The sequence below is a fragment of the Nerophis ophidion genome, linkage group LG06 (genome assembly GCF_033978795.1).
Source record: "Nerophis ophidion isolate RoL-2023_Sa linkage group LG06, RoL_Noph_v1.0, whole genome shotgun sequence".
Lineage (NCBI taxonomy): Eukaryota > Metazoa > Chordata > Actinopteri > Syngnathiformes > Syngnathidae > Nerophis > Nerophis ophidion.
This window is the reverse complement of record NC_084616.1, coordinates 70,027,349-70,041,915: the sequence shown is the minus strand read 5'-3', so window position 1 is coordinate 70,041,915 and position 14,567 is coordinate 70,027,349. Positions and strand designations below refer to the sequence as shown.

Below are 14,567 nucleotides of genomic sequence, written 5' to 3'. Positions count from 1 at the left end.
AGCTTCAGCCTTTAGCCACACAAACACACGGTGATTCCTTGTTTAAAATTCCTGGAGGTGAAACTTTACTATGGATCAAGCGTACATGAATCACAACGGAATGTCAACCAGCAGGTTTCGGTGAGAAAATTGTGGTTAAAAAGTCGCTTCTTACCGGAGAAAAGCTGAGCTTGTGCATAGCTGCCGTCGACTCCCCTGAGACATTGCGCGTCAAGACACCCGTGGACAAACCCCTCCAACTATCAGGTACTGTTAAACTCACTAAAACACTAGCAACACAATAGAAAGATAAGGGATTTCCCAGAATCATCCTAGTAAATGTGTTTAAAAACGTCCCAATGCAATCGCGTTTTTGTTTTTTTTTCTAGTCCGTCGCTATCAATATCCTCAGCCACGAATCTTTCATACTCGCTCAAATTAATGGGGAAATTGTCGTTTTCTCGGTCCGAATAGCTCTTTTTGTTGGAGGCTCCCATTAAAATCAATGTGAATATGTGAGGAGCCATCAAACATGTGACGTCATCGTCTGCGACTTCCGGTAGAGGCAGGGCTTTTCTGTTAGCAAGCAAAAGTTGTCAATGCTCTCTACTAAATCCTTTCAGCAAAAATATGGCAATATTGCGAAATGATCAAGTATGACACATAGAACGGACCTGCTATCCCCGTTTGAATAAGAAAATCTCATTGCAGTCGGCCTTTAAACCCCAATTCCAATTCGAGTGTGCAAGAGCAGTGTTGAGAGTTTAGATACTGTTGAACTCACTAAAACACTAGCAACACAATAGAAAGATAAGGGATGTCCCAGAATTATCCTAGTAAATGTGTCTAAAAACATCGGAATCCGTCCCAATGCAATCGCATTTTTTTTTTTCTAGTCCGTCGCTATCAATATCCTCAGCCACGAATCTTTCATCCTCGCTCAAATTAATGGGGTAATTGTCTTTTTCTCGGTCCGAATAGCTCTTTTTGTTGGAGGCTCCCATTAAAATCAATGTGAATATGTGAGGAGCCATCAAACATGTGATGTCATGGTCTGCGACTTCCGGTAGAGGCAGGGCTTTTTTCTTAACACCGACAGTTGCGAACTTTCTCATCGATGTTCTCTACTAAATCCTTTCAGCAAAAATATGGCAATATCGCGAAATGATCAAGTGTGACACATAGAACGGACCTGCTATCCCCGTTTGAATAAGAAAATCTCATTGCAGTCGGCCTTTAAACCCCAATTCCAATTCGAGTGTGCAAGAGCAGTGTTGAGAGTTTAGATACTGTTGAACTCACTAAAACACTAGCAACACAATAGAAAGATAAGGGATGTCCCAGAATTATCCTAGTAAATGTGTTTAAAAACATCGGAATCCGTCCCAATGCAATCGCATTTTTTTTTTTTTCTAGTCCGTCGCTATCAATATCCTCAGCCACGAATCTTTCATCCTTGCTCAAATTAATGGGGAAATTGTCGTTTTCTCGGTCCGAAAAGCTCTTTTTGTTGGAGGCTTCCATTAAAATCAATCTGAATATGTGAGGAGCCATCTAACATGTGATGTCATCGTCTGCGACTTCCGGTAGAGGCAGGGCTTTTTTCTTAACACCGAAAGTTGCGAACTTTCTCATCGATGTTCTCTACTAAATCCTTTCAGCAAAAATATGGCAATATCGCGAAATGATCAAGTGTGACACATAGAACGGACCTGCTATCCCCGTTTGAATAAGAAAATCTCATTGCAGTCGGCCTTTAAACCCCAATTCCAATTCGAGTGTGCAAGAGCAGTGTTGAGAGTTTAGAATCGACATTTTGGTTCCTGTTGCTGACCTGGTGATCTTCAAACTGGTCTCCCCCAAAGGCTGCCACACAGGGTTTGATGCCTCCAGTCCCCAGAGCGATGAGAAGCAAACCGAACATGGATAGACCTCTGAAGTAAGAAAAAAACAGTCGGTCTGACTTTATCTTTGTTGGTGGTTGTGTGACACCGGTTGAAGCACTCACATGTGGAAAGCCATGTTGTCCGGGGTGCCGTCCATGTTGGTGTCTGTGATGTCGTGAATGGCGCTGACCGCCAGGATCACCTGCCCCAGTGCGTACACAATGGACAGATACACGATAGTCCTGTGTGGAGTCAACAGCGAGGAGGTTAAGGACCTTCTTGTTTAGATTGCCTATTATGAAGTGCCGTGAGACCCACTTGAACTTGCCGAGCCATGAGTCCGCCACAATGGCGCCCAATATTGGGGTCAGGTAGCAGAGAGCAGCAAAGGTATGGTAGATAGTCGTGGCCAGGTCATCATCCCACTTTAGAAAGTACTTAAAGTACAGCACGAGCACAGCTGCAAACGGGAAGGCAGAGTTCAGAATTGATCGGAAAAAGCGATTGACAGTGACTTGAAGCAACAAGCCTCAAAATCCCGTGGAGTAGATGCTACACTTTGTGAATTAGATAACATGTTAACCATAGTTAGAACCTGCTTCATGGAGCAAATTCAAGTTCAGAGTTTGGCTTCAGATATTAGCTTCCCTATTATTGCTCTAACTCAGGGGTCGGGAACCTTTTTTGGCTGAGAGAGCCATGAAAGCCAAATATTTTTTTAAATGTATTTCCGTGAGAGCCATATAATATTTTTAACACTGAATACAACTGTCAGGTTCAAACACTGATTACATCTATTAAACAGACAAGAAGCAAGGAATCAAACAGAGGCTGGATTCAATTTAGCTCAATGAGGAGAAACGCGTAGACCTGTACCCTTGTACAGTGTAGTCCAACGCTCTGACAAGATCATTCTACGCCTCCTCTTTTATTTGGACTTTCCCTGATTCTTTTTAATAACATTGTTATTCTGAAGCTAACCAATAATAAATAGGATACTTTTGACCATTAATGCGACTTCTTGAACAGGTGCGATAGAAACAAATGGATTGATTCAAATGCATGAGAATGTTTTATATTCTGAACGTTATTTTTAAAACTGTGTTTACCAGGGGAATTATTCATTACTTATCGCGTTAAGCAACGTCAGCTAATTGATTGATTGATTGATACTTTTATTCGTAGATTGCGCAGTACAGTACATATTCCGTACAATTGACCATTAAATGGTAACACCCGAATAAGTTTTTCAACTTGTTTAAGTCGGGGTCCACGTTAATCAATTCATGGTACAAATATATACAATCAACATAATACAGTCATCACACAAGTTAATCATCATAGTATATACATTGAATTATTTACATTATTTACAATCCGGGGGGTGGGATGAGGAGCTTTGGTTGATATCAGAACTTCAGTCATCAACAATTGCATCAACAGAGAAATGTGGACATTGAAACAGTGTAGGTCTTATTTAGTAGGATATGTACAGCCAGCTAAGATTTATTTAGTCATCAAAAGAGCCACATCTGGCTCGAGAGCCATAGGTTCCCCACCCCTGCTCTAACATGTGTGCGAGAGGAAAAATACTGCAAAAACAAAGCAACTCACCTCGCATGCCATAGTATGAGAAACGTTCACAAAACTCATTGACCATGATGAAAAAGATGCTAATCGGGTAGCCACACACGGTAGCCTGTAAGAGAGTGACGCAACATGAACAGCATTAACAAGGACAGTGTGTGTATACCAGGGGTCGACAACCCGCGGCTCTTTGGTCACTCTGGTTTGGCTCAGCTGTAGACTTGCCGACTTTCCCGAATTCACCGGGAGATTTCTGACCCCAGTGCCTCTCCCTAAAATTACCTGAGGTTTGCATACTGCCATTTTCACTCGGACAGCAACATTGAGAGCGGGCCGCGATGACAATACCCATAACGTCTTCTAATACATGTAGTTGTGCCCGCTGTTACACAATACTATGTGCGTGCCGGCCGGTCACATATTGTGTGAAACCTCTATTACAATACTCAAGTAATAGTTGTTCAACAGCCATGCAGGTTACACTGAGGGTTGTGATATAAACAACTTTAACAACACTCTTTACTAATATGCGCCACAGTGTGAACCCCCACCAAGTAAGAATGACAAACACATTTCGGGGAAACATCTGCACTGTAACACAACATAAACACAACATAACAAATACCCAGAATCCCATGCAACCCTGACTATTCCAGGCTATATTATACAGCCCCCGCCATCCCGTCCACCTCAACAGACGCAGGAGGGGTCGGGATGGGGGGTTGGTGGTAGCGGGATGTATAATATAGCCTGGAAGAGTCAGGGTTGCATTGGATTCTTGGTATTTGTTATGCTGTGTTTATGTTGTGTTACAGTGTGGATGTTTTCCCGAAATGGGTTTGTCATTCTTGTTTGGTGTGGGTTCACAGTGTGGCGCATATTTGTAACAGTGTTAAAGTTGTTTAAACTGGCACTCTCAGTGTGACCTGTATGGCTGTTGAACAAGATTGCCTCGCAGTCGCATGCGTGCGTCTGCAGAGGCCACATACAACACGTGACTGGTAAGCTATTTGTACAATTTGTCCGCTGCATTGTTTTGATCAGAAAACATGGAATTTCCGCGATTTAGACCATGAAAATGATCAAAATATACAGGAACCACAACAAAATCAAATGGAGAGCATAAACCAAAAGAGAAATATTAAAACTTATTTTATTTTATTACTTCGTTTTGGAACATCTTATGGTTAAGCCACCTGGTGGCAGGTGAGGCACTGCCTCACTTGCCTCCCCTGACAGCACATCACTGGGATACAGTATATTATTTCGTCCAATTCAAAGTGCAACGGTACCTCGATTTTCATTTGCTTAACTAGTTATAGAATTTGGTTTTCAACAAAAATATTCGTCAAAATAATCAGCAGTTTGCATATGCTGTCATGATATTAACAAACTGGATTGTTTGCCCATCGCATTCATCATTGCAGCAACAAAGAAGGAATCCCACGCGTTGTTAACTATTTTTTATTGAGAATGGCTGCAAAATACTCCACCAGAGAAAGTTGCATGCAACTTTAAAAGAAAAGGTTGGAAACGATAGTGTTCACGGAACAACTCGTGACAAAGTACGAAGGTGGCGTCCACGTCCATAGCCCCACTAACCCCCACCCTCCGGTTCATTGCTGTCGTAACAAGCATAAGAAGTGTCATGTTCATTTCAACAACAAAAAATTACTATTTAGCTACCTCTATTTGTTAATTATATATTTTCTGCAGGATTTGATATTGCCCTTTTCTGCTGCAGTGTTACATATACTGTGATGTAGTACATGGTAATTGGGATTTAAAGTACAAACCCCGTTTCCATATGAGTTGGGAAATTGTGTTAGATGTAAATATAAACAGAATACAATGATTTGCAAATCCTTTTCAACCCATATTCAGTTGAATATGCTACAAAGACAACATATTTGATGTTCAAACTAATAAACATTTATTTTTTTTTGCAAATAATCATTAACTTAAGAATTTGATGCCAGCAACACGTGACAAAGAAGTTGGGAAAGGTGGTAATAAATACTGATAAAGTTGAGGAATGCTCATCAACCACTTATTTGGAACATCCCACAGGTGTGCAGGCTAATTGGGAACAGGTGGGTGCCCTGATTGGGTATAAAAACAGTTTCCCAAAAAATGCTCAGTCTTTCACAAGAAAGGATGGGGCGAGGTAGACCCCTTTGTCCACAACTGCTTGAGCAAATAGTCAAACAGTTTAAGAACAACGTTTCTCAAAGTGCAATTGCAAGAAATTTAGGGATTTCAACATCTTCGGTCCATAATATCATCAAAAGGTTCAGAGAATCTGGAGAAATCATTCCGCGTAAGCGGCATGGCCGGAAACCAACATTGAATGACCGTGACCTTTGATCCCTCAAACGGCACTATATCAAAAATTGACATCAATCTCTAAAAGATATCACCACATGGGCTCAGGAACACTTCAGAAAACCACTGCCACTAAATACAGTTGGTCGCTACATCTGTAAGTGCAAGTTAAAGCTCTAGTATGCAAAGCGTAAGCCATTTATCAACAACATCCAGAAATGCCATCGGCTTCTCTGGGCCGGAGATTATCTAAGATGGACTGATGCAAAGTGGAAAAGTGTTCTGTGGTTTGACGAGTCCACATTTCAAATTGTTTTTGGAAATATTCGACCTCGTGTGATCCGGACCAAATGGCAAGCGAACCATCCAGACTGTTATCAACGCAAAGTTCAAAAGCCAGCATCTGTGATGGTATGGGGGTGCATTAGTCCCCAAGGCATGGGTAACTAACACATCTGTGAAGGCACCATTAATGCTGAAAGGTACATACAGGTTTTGGAACAACATATGCTGCCATCTTAGCGCCGTCTTTTTCATGGACGCCCCTGCTTATTTCAGCAAGACAATGCCAAGCCACATTCAGCACATGTTACAACAGCGTGGCTTCGTACAAAAAGAGTGCGGGTACTTTCCTGGCCCGCCTGCAGTCCAGACCAGTCTTCCATCGAAAATGTGTGGCGCATTATGAAGTGTAAAATACGACAACAAGACTGTTGAACGACTGAAGCTCTACATAAAACAAGAAGGGGAAAGCATTCCACTTTCAAAGCTTCAACAATTAGTTTCCTCAGTTCCCAAACGTTTATTGAGTGTTGTTAAAAGAAAAGGTGATGTAACACAGTGGTGAACATGTCCTTTCCCAACTACTTTGGCACGTGTTGCAGCCATGAAATTCTAAGTTATTTGCAAAAAAAAAACAAATTCTATGAGTTTGAACTTTAAATATGTTGTCTTTGTAGCATATTCAACTGAATATGGGTTGAAAAGGATTTGCAAATCATTGTATTCCGTTTATATTTACATCTAACACAGCTTCCCAACTCATGGAAACAGGGTTTGTATATTGTATATCCATCGATCCATTTTCTACCGCTTGTTCCTTTTGGGGTCGCGGGGGGTGCTGGAGCCTATCCCAGCTGCACTTGGGCGGTAGATAGGGTACACACTGGACAAGTCGCCACCTCATCACAGGGCCAACACAGATAGACAGACAACATTCACACTCACATTCACACACTACGGCCAATTTGGTGTAGCCAATCAACCTATCCCCAGGTGCATATCAATACATGTTATATGTAAATATTACATGTGCAGTGGGGCAAAAAAGTATTTAGTCAGCCACCGATTGTGCAAGTTCTCCCACTTAAAATGATGACAGAGGTCTGTAATTTTCATCATAGGTACACTTCAACTGTGAGAGACAGAATGTGAAAAAAAATCCAGGAATTCACATTGTAGGAATTTTAAAGAATTAGTAAATTATGGTGGAAAATAAGTATTTGGTCAACCATTCAAAGCTCTCACTGATGGAAGGAGGTTTTGGCTCAAAATCTCACGATACATGGCCCCATTCATTCTTTCCTTAACACGGATCAATCGTCCTGTCCCCTTAGCAGAAAAACAGCCCCAAAGCATGATGTTTACACCCCCATGCTTCACAGTAGGTATGGTGTTCTTGGGATGCAACATAGTATTCTTCTTCCTCCAAACACGACGAGTTGAGTTTGTACCAAAAAGTTCTATTTTGGTTTCATCTGACCACATCCTCTGCTGTATCATCCATGTATCCAATTTGGTATAAACTCAACTCCTCGTGTTTGGAGGAAGAAGAATACTGAGTTGCATCCCAAGAACACCACACCTACTGTGAAGTATAGGGGTGGAAACATCATGCTTCGGGGCTGTTTTTCTGCTAAGGGGACAGGACGATTGATCCGTGTTAAGGAAAGAATGAATGAGGCCATGTATCGTGAGATTTTGAGCCAAAATCTCCTTCCAGCTTTGAATGGTTGACCGGATACTTATTTTCCAGCATAATTTACAAATAAATTCTTTAAAATTCCTACAATGTGAATTCCTGGATTTTTTCCCCCACATTCTGTCTCTCACAATTGAAGTGTACCTATGATGAAAATTACAGACCTCTGTCATCATTTTAAGTGGGAGAACTTGCACAATCGTTTGCTGACTAAATACCTTTCTGTAATTTTTTTAATCTACTTTATACCTTTCCATCCTTTGTAACTGAGCTACTGTGTGGAAAAATTTCCTATGCGGATCAATAAAGTCTAAATTTAAGTCCTAGTCTGTAGCCTACATAACATCTTTGACATGTATTAGTAGGATTTTCTTTAAAGCATCAAAAATGGATTAAATGTGCAAAGTTTTGATAAATGACAAGCGGTAGGAAATGGATGGATGGATTCATGTTGTACAATATATAAAAACTGAGTACTTACACTTTTTGCCTTGGACGTCCCCATTTCACCTTTACCTGTTGAAAACAAAATAAACCAAGACCGTTTTCCTGTGAAATTTATGCATTTGGATACATTTTATCTCGTCAGTTGACATTTCTTTGTAATATTCCAAGCCAATACAGGTGATTCGAGGCTGATAGTCGCTGCGGATTGAGACGTGACTCACCTGCCACGGGTTGAGTGTGACTGGACGTTGTTTCCCTTCACCGCTCAGATCCAAAGTTGAAGCCCAACCTGACGCAAAGGTGAGCTTTTTATAACCTCCCATGCGTTTCAGAAGCACGTGGATGAGCCGCACATGCTCGTCAAAGCCGAACGTGCAGATAAGCTCGGTCATATCCTAGCAGATCATTCACAGTAATATTAAGTGATGGTGTTAATATTGCACAGAGTGACCTTTGACCTTTATATACTCTTGATGACAGCTACAACATCAGGTACACATGCGCAGTTTAATCGTGAAATGCAATATTTTGACGAGCACGGTTTGGGCAGGGTTTGAGTAAGCAGGGGAATGCGTCACACCTGTAACAACAACTGCAAAATGCACTATTTTGCCAAAAGTATTTGGCCACCCATTCAAATAATAAGAATCAGGTGTCCTAATCACTTGCCCCGGCCACAGGTGTATAAAATCAAGCAATTAAAGGCCTACTGAAATGAGATGTTCTTATTTAAACGGGGATAGCAGGTCCGTTCTATGTGTCATACTTGATCATTTCGCGATATTGCCACATTTTGTTTTAGAACAGCATTTCTGAATGAGCTATTGCAAGGAATGTAGGGATTTTACCATCTACGGTCCGTAAAATCATCAAAAGGTTCAGAGAATCTGGAGAAATCACTGCACGTAAGCGATGATATTACGGACCGTTGATCCCTCAGGCGGTACTGCATCAAAAACAGACAGTGTGTAAAGGATATCACCGCATGGGCTCAGGAACACTTCATAGAACCACTGTCAGTTGGTGGCTACATCTGTAAGTGCAAGTTTAAACTCTGCTATGCAAAGTAAAACCCATTTATCAACAACACCAAGGAACGCCGCTGGCTTCGCTAGGTCCGAGCTCATCTAAGATGGACTGATGCAAAGTAGAAAAGTGTTCTTTGGTCTGACGAGTCCACATTTCAAATTATATTTGGAAACTGTGGACGTGGTGTCCTCCGGAACAAAGAGGAAAATAACCATCCGGATTGTTATAGGCGTGATGTTCAAAAGCCAGCATGTGTGATGGTATGGGGGTGTATTAGTACCCAAGGCATGGGTAACTTACACATCTGTGAAGGCACCATTAATGCTGAAAGGTACATACAGGTTTTGGAGCAACATATGTTGTCATCCAAGCAACTTTATCATGGACGCCCCTGCTTATTTCAGCAAGACAATGCCAAGCCACGTGTTACAACAGCGTGGTTTCGTAGTAAAAGAGTGTGGGTACTTTCCTGGCCCGCCTGCAGTCCAGACCTGTCTTCCATTGAAAATGTGTGGCGCATTATGAAGCGTAAAATACGACAGCGGAGACCCCGGACTGTTGAACGACTGAAGCTCTACATAAAACAAGAATGGGAAAAAGTTCCACTTTCAAAGCTTCAACAATTAGTTTCCTCAGTTTCCAAACGTTTATTGAGTGTTGTTAAAATCAATCAATCAATGTTTATTTATATAGCCCCAAATCACAAAAGAAAAAGAAAAGGTGATGTAACACAGTGGTGAACATGCCCTTTCCCAACTACTTTGGCACATGTTGCAGCCATGAAATTCTAAGTTAGTTATTATTTGCATATTAGAATACAGTTTATGAGTTTGAATAAGAAATATCTTGTCTTTGTAGTGCATCCAATTGAATATTCTGTTTATATTTACATCTAACACAATTTCCCAACTCATACTTTATTTATTCCTTCAGGAGAGTTCCTTCAGGTAAATTAAAATTCCAGCAGGAGTGTACAGAGTTGAGATCAATTTAAAAAAAGTAAAAAGTAAATAATGGGGGTATAAATGGAAACGAGATAGAGAAATATTACAATGAGAATAACAAGTAAAAATGGAATAAAAATATAAGAATATAACAAGAGAAACTAGGCAGTAGTGACCATGTTATAAAAAAGTATTGCACTGTTATTGTTTTGCATCCCCTGTCATCATAATACCCCCAGAGAGGAGGGCTATTGGGGTCCAATAGCGTGTGGGACAAAAGGAGTTTTTGAGTCTATTATTCCTGCACTTGGGATGAAGCAGTCTAGCACTGAACAGGCTCCTCTGGCTACTGATAACACTATGCAGAGGGTGACTGGCATCATCCAGGATGCTCACTAGTTTGTCAACAGTCCTCTTCTCTGCCACCGTCACCAGTGAGTCCAGTTTCATTCCCATTGTAGAACCGGCCCGCCTGATCAGTTTCTCCAGTCTGGAGCTGTCCTTTTTAGATGTACTGCCCCCCCCCCCACAGTATAGTACCATGTAGAACAGAACACTGGCAACCACAGACTGGTAGTACTCATAGTAGTACAGTTGGCACAGTACAGTAAACGGACTGTTAAAATTTAAACATTTCAAACTATTTGGAACAGAAACAATTCATGCACATTCAGTTGAATTCTTCAAAAATTGCAATTAAATTTTTTCTGGCCGGGGGCCGGGCTGTATATATACGCACTAATGGACTGAAAGAGCACGCACTTGGCGCGATAATGTCAAATTATCGATGGAAAAATGCATTTTTAGACAATAAGATTTGCCTGAGCGGCTAGTAGACCCCGAGAGTAACAAGCGGTTGCCTTGTTGCCTTTCCATTAAGAACAATAAATTACTTTTTAGTATAAGTTTGCTGGTTTCAAGAAATGTAATGCCTCGTCTATTGTTACGATCCGCTGCCTGGATCTGTCACGCTTTGCGGCGCATCTGGTTGCGCGGATTTGCCACCTCTTGGATGCACAACGACCAGTCAGTCAGGATTGCAGGTCGGAACTTGATTTAATATTTAAATCAAAAGAACACGGGTACAAAAAGGGAAAATACAGCGCGTGCCTACCCACGGGAAGCTAATGCTAAACTTAGCTGGGGACAAAAGTACAAAAATGTGACGTGCCGACCGCACGCGAAGCTAAGGCGGAACTTAGCACATAGAAAACATAAGACCCAATGCATACGTGACTTGTTGCGTAAAGCAAACAATGAGCCGAGAGCGAACTAAGGAATCAGGTGGGCTTGAATACACAAATAATAATCAGAACACAGGTGCGCCTGACGCCAGAGCAGGTGAATCAAATGGCGAAACCATGGCGACGAACACGGAAAGGAAATACATAACTGAAAGGGATCGGCAGAGTCTAGAAATAAACATGATCAAAAACATAACAGGCAAAACCATAAACGATACGAGTCGCGGATCGTGACGGGATCGTTTATTTGGATTTTTGGGTTTGTTGTGCACTTCCTGGTTTGTTCTGTCGCTATGGTTGCATATTTGTTTCACCTGTTCCTTGTTTCCGGACTCTCACCTGTTTGTTGATGACCATCCTTATTTAAGCCTGCATTTTCTGTGACTCGTTCTCGCATCCTAGCCATGTTTCCCACAACAAGTGACGACGCTATCTCCCAACTGTTTGGTACTTGTTAGCTTTCACGCTATTCCTCTGTGGTTTGTCTTTTCTACCTAGCACCAGTGTTTTTGTTCTTAACCTGTTTTTAGTTAAATAAACCATTATTACTTACCTGTACGTTGTGTCCGAGCCCGATCTGCATCCTGAAAGAGCACCACCCTCACCACCATGCCTAGCAATCGTCACATCTATATCATTATGTCAAAAGTAATGGCACAAGCATTTACTTAATTTAAGAATATTTTTCAACATATTGAGCAAAAAGGTCTCTTTTTTTTCTACCAAGAAAAGTGCACTTGTTATTAGTGAGAATATACTTATATTAAGGTATTTTTGGGTTCATTGAAGTTAGCTAATTTTACCTGTTTTGGAAAGTCTTGACAAGCCAAATTTTCTTGTTGTGTTGGCAGATAATTTTGCTTAGTTCAAATAAAAGAACCCTAATTTTTGTAATTTTTTCCTGTTTTTGAACACTGACTTTTTGCAGTGCAAAAGAAGGAAACTAGTGGTGGTTGCAGTTGCAATGATACAACTGATAGTGAGGAGGATGTAAAAAAGTTAATGATAGTTGTTTGTTTTCAGGAAGAATTAGGGGTGAAAAAGGTAGATCCCCAGAGACTAACTAGGATTATAAGGGATAACATTGGGGAGGTTACATTTGTGAAAGTTCTGACTGATGGAAATTTGCTTATTGGTTGTGATTCTGTGCAGCGAGTGGAAAAGCCTAAAGCAGGGGTGCCCATTACGTCGATCGCGAGCTACCAGTCGACTGCGGGGGGTGTGTCAGTCGATCTCCAGCCAGGCTTTTAAAAAAAAATAGACCTAAAAATTAGTGATCATCAATCTTCACCAAGACGTCACTTAAATGACATTCACGGTACCGGAGGGTCTTGTGAGATGACGCTGGCTGCTGCAAGATCATTATTATGAAAATATGACCGAGAGGAAGGCGAGAAACACTTTTTATTTCAACAGACTCTCGCGCCGTACCTTCCGTCAAAACACTAAAGGCCGACTGCACATTTCCTATCTTCACAATAAAAGCCCTGCTTCATGCTGCCTGCGCTAACTAAATACAGAGTCTCGGAAAACTGGCGTGCACAAGCGATCCCTCAGAAAGCTGGCGTGCACATCACTTGTGCACGCCAGCCTTCCGAGACTCTTATTTTGTTAGCGCAGGCAGCATGAAGCAGGGCTTTTATTGTGAAGATAGGAAATGTGCAGTCGGCCTTTAGAGTTTTGACGGAAGGGACGGCGCGAAAGTCTGTTGAAATAAAAAGTGTTTCTCGCCTTCCTCTCTGTCATTTTTTCATAATAATGAACTGGCAGCAGCCAGCGTCATCTCACAAGACCCTTGGGTGCCGTGAATGTCACTCAAGCAAGCTACGGAATTTGCCGCCAATGTTTTTCTTGTAAAGTGTATGGAAGCTGGATGAATTAGATGCCAAAAACCAACCACTTTCATGTGGTATTGTACAGAAAGGACAACTTTTTTTCTCCTCCATTTGAAAATGTGGGCGTTATCATCATTACTGTCTGATTCCAATCAATGCAAGTCATCAGAATCAGGTAATACACCAACTTATATTCTTGTCTTTGTGAAAGAAAGACATCTATATGTGTTACACATGCTAGTATTATCATTAAACACATTTAACTTGTTTACAAAAATGTCTCTTTCATAAATAAATAAATATAAATGATATACATAAATGAGGTAGATCCCCTCGAGTTGGTCAATTGAAAAGTAGCTCACCTGCAGAAGTGTGGGCACCCCTGGCCTAAAGTGAAGACAAATGTGGAAAAAGTTAAGGTGGATAAAATGGTAAAAGTTGGTGAGAAAAGGAAAAATGTATGCAGAGGCATATAGTAACTCTTAATGGAGGAACTTGTGGAACGGATTTGAAGGAGGAATTAAACTGCCCGTAGAATGATGAAGGGATCTGAGAAATTGGAAACAGAAAGTTTGAAGCAAAGGAAATCCCCTGAGAGGTGTTTTTTGGTCTTGTGAAGTATGATGTCAGGGAGTTTATTCCTAAACCTATGACATGCTATCGATGCCAGGAGCTTGCAAACCGCATTTGCCAAGTTTTTTAAAAGGTCAGGTAAGATGTGCGCGCTGTAGTGGACAACATGAGTACACTGCAAAAAGTCAGTGTTCAAAAACAAGAAAAAAAAAATACAAAAGATAGGAGCATCTTGGTTGAACTAAGCAAAATGATCTGCCAATAGAACAAGAAAATTTAGCTTGTTAAGACATTCTGAAACGTGTAGAATTAGCTAACCTCAATGAAGCCAAAAATACCTGAAAATAAGTACTTTCTTACTATAACAAGTGCACTTTTCTTGATAGAAAAAACAAATATGAGACCTTTTTTCTCAATAAGTTGAAATATATTCTTAAATTTGTTTATAAATATGTATATATGTAATGTGTGTATAGATATATATATATATATATATACATATATATATACATATATATATGTCTTGATTGGATTATCCAGAGAATAGTGCTCGATACCGTGGTAGAGCGCAATATGTAGGTGTGGGAAAAAATCACAAGACTACTTCATCTCTACAGAACTGTTTCATGAGGGGTTCCCTCAATCATCAGGAGAAAATCTCCTGATGAAAATCTCCTGAGGGGTTCCCTCAATCATCAGGAGAAAATCTCCTGATGATTGAGGGAACCCCTCATGAA

General features: G+C 40.9%; 1 protein-coding gene across 1 annotated transcript in view; it reads right to left on the bottom strand.

The window, feature by feature from the left end:
- Nucleotides 1–14,567, bottom strand: part of slc15a1b (solute carrier family 15 member 1b) — a 41,134-nt gene that overhangs the window by 18,393 nt on the left and 8,174 nt on the right. Inside the window, exons 3-8 of the mRNA XM_061904744.1 lie at nt 8,427–8,494; nt 8,240–8,274; nt 3,480–3,564; nt 2,184–2,325; nt 1,988–2,107; nt 1,814–1,913 (exon numbers count right to left, since the gene is read on the bottom strand). Of these exons, the coding sequence (XP_061760728.1) occupies nt 1,814–1,913; nt 1,988–2,107; nt 2,184–2,325; nt 3,480–3,564; nt 8,240–8,263 (471 nt within the window). The 5' untranslated portion in view covers nt 8,264–8,274; nt 8,427–8,494. The remainder of the gene's footprint in view (nt 1–1,813; nt 1,914–1,987; nt 2,108–2,183; nt 2,326–3,479; nt 3,565–8,239; nt 8,275–8,426; nt 8,495–14,567) is intronic.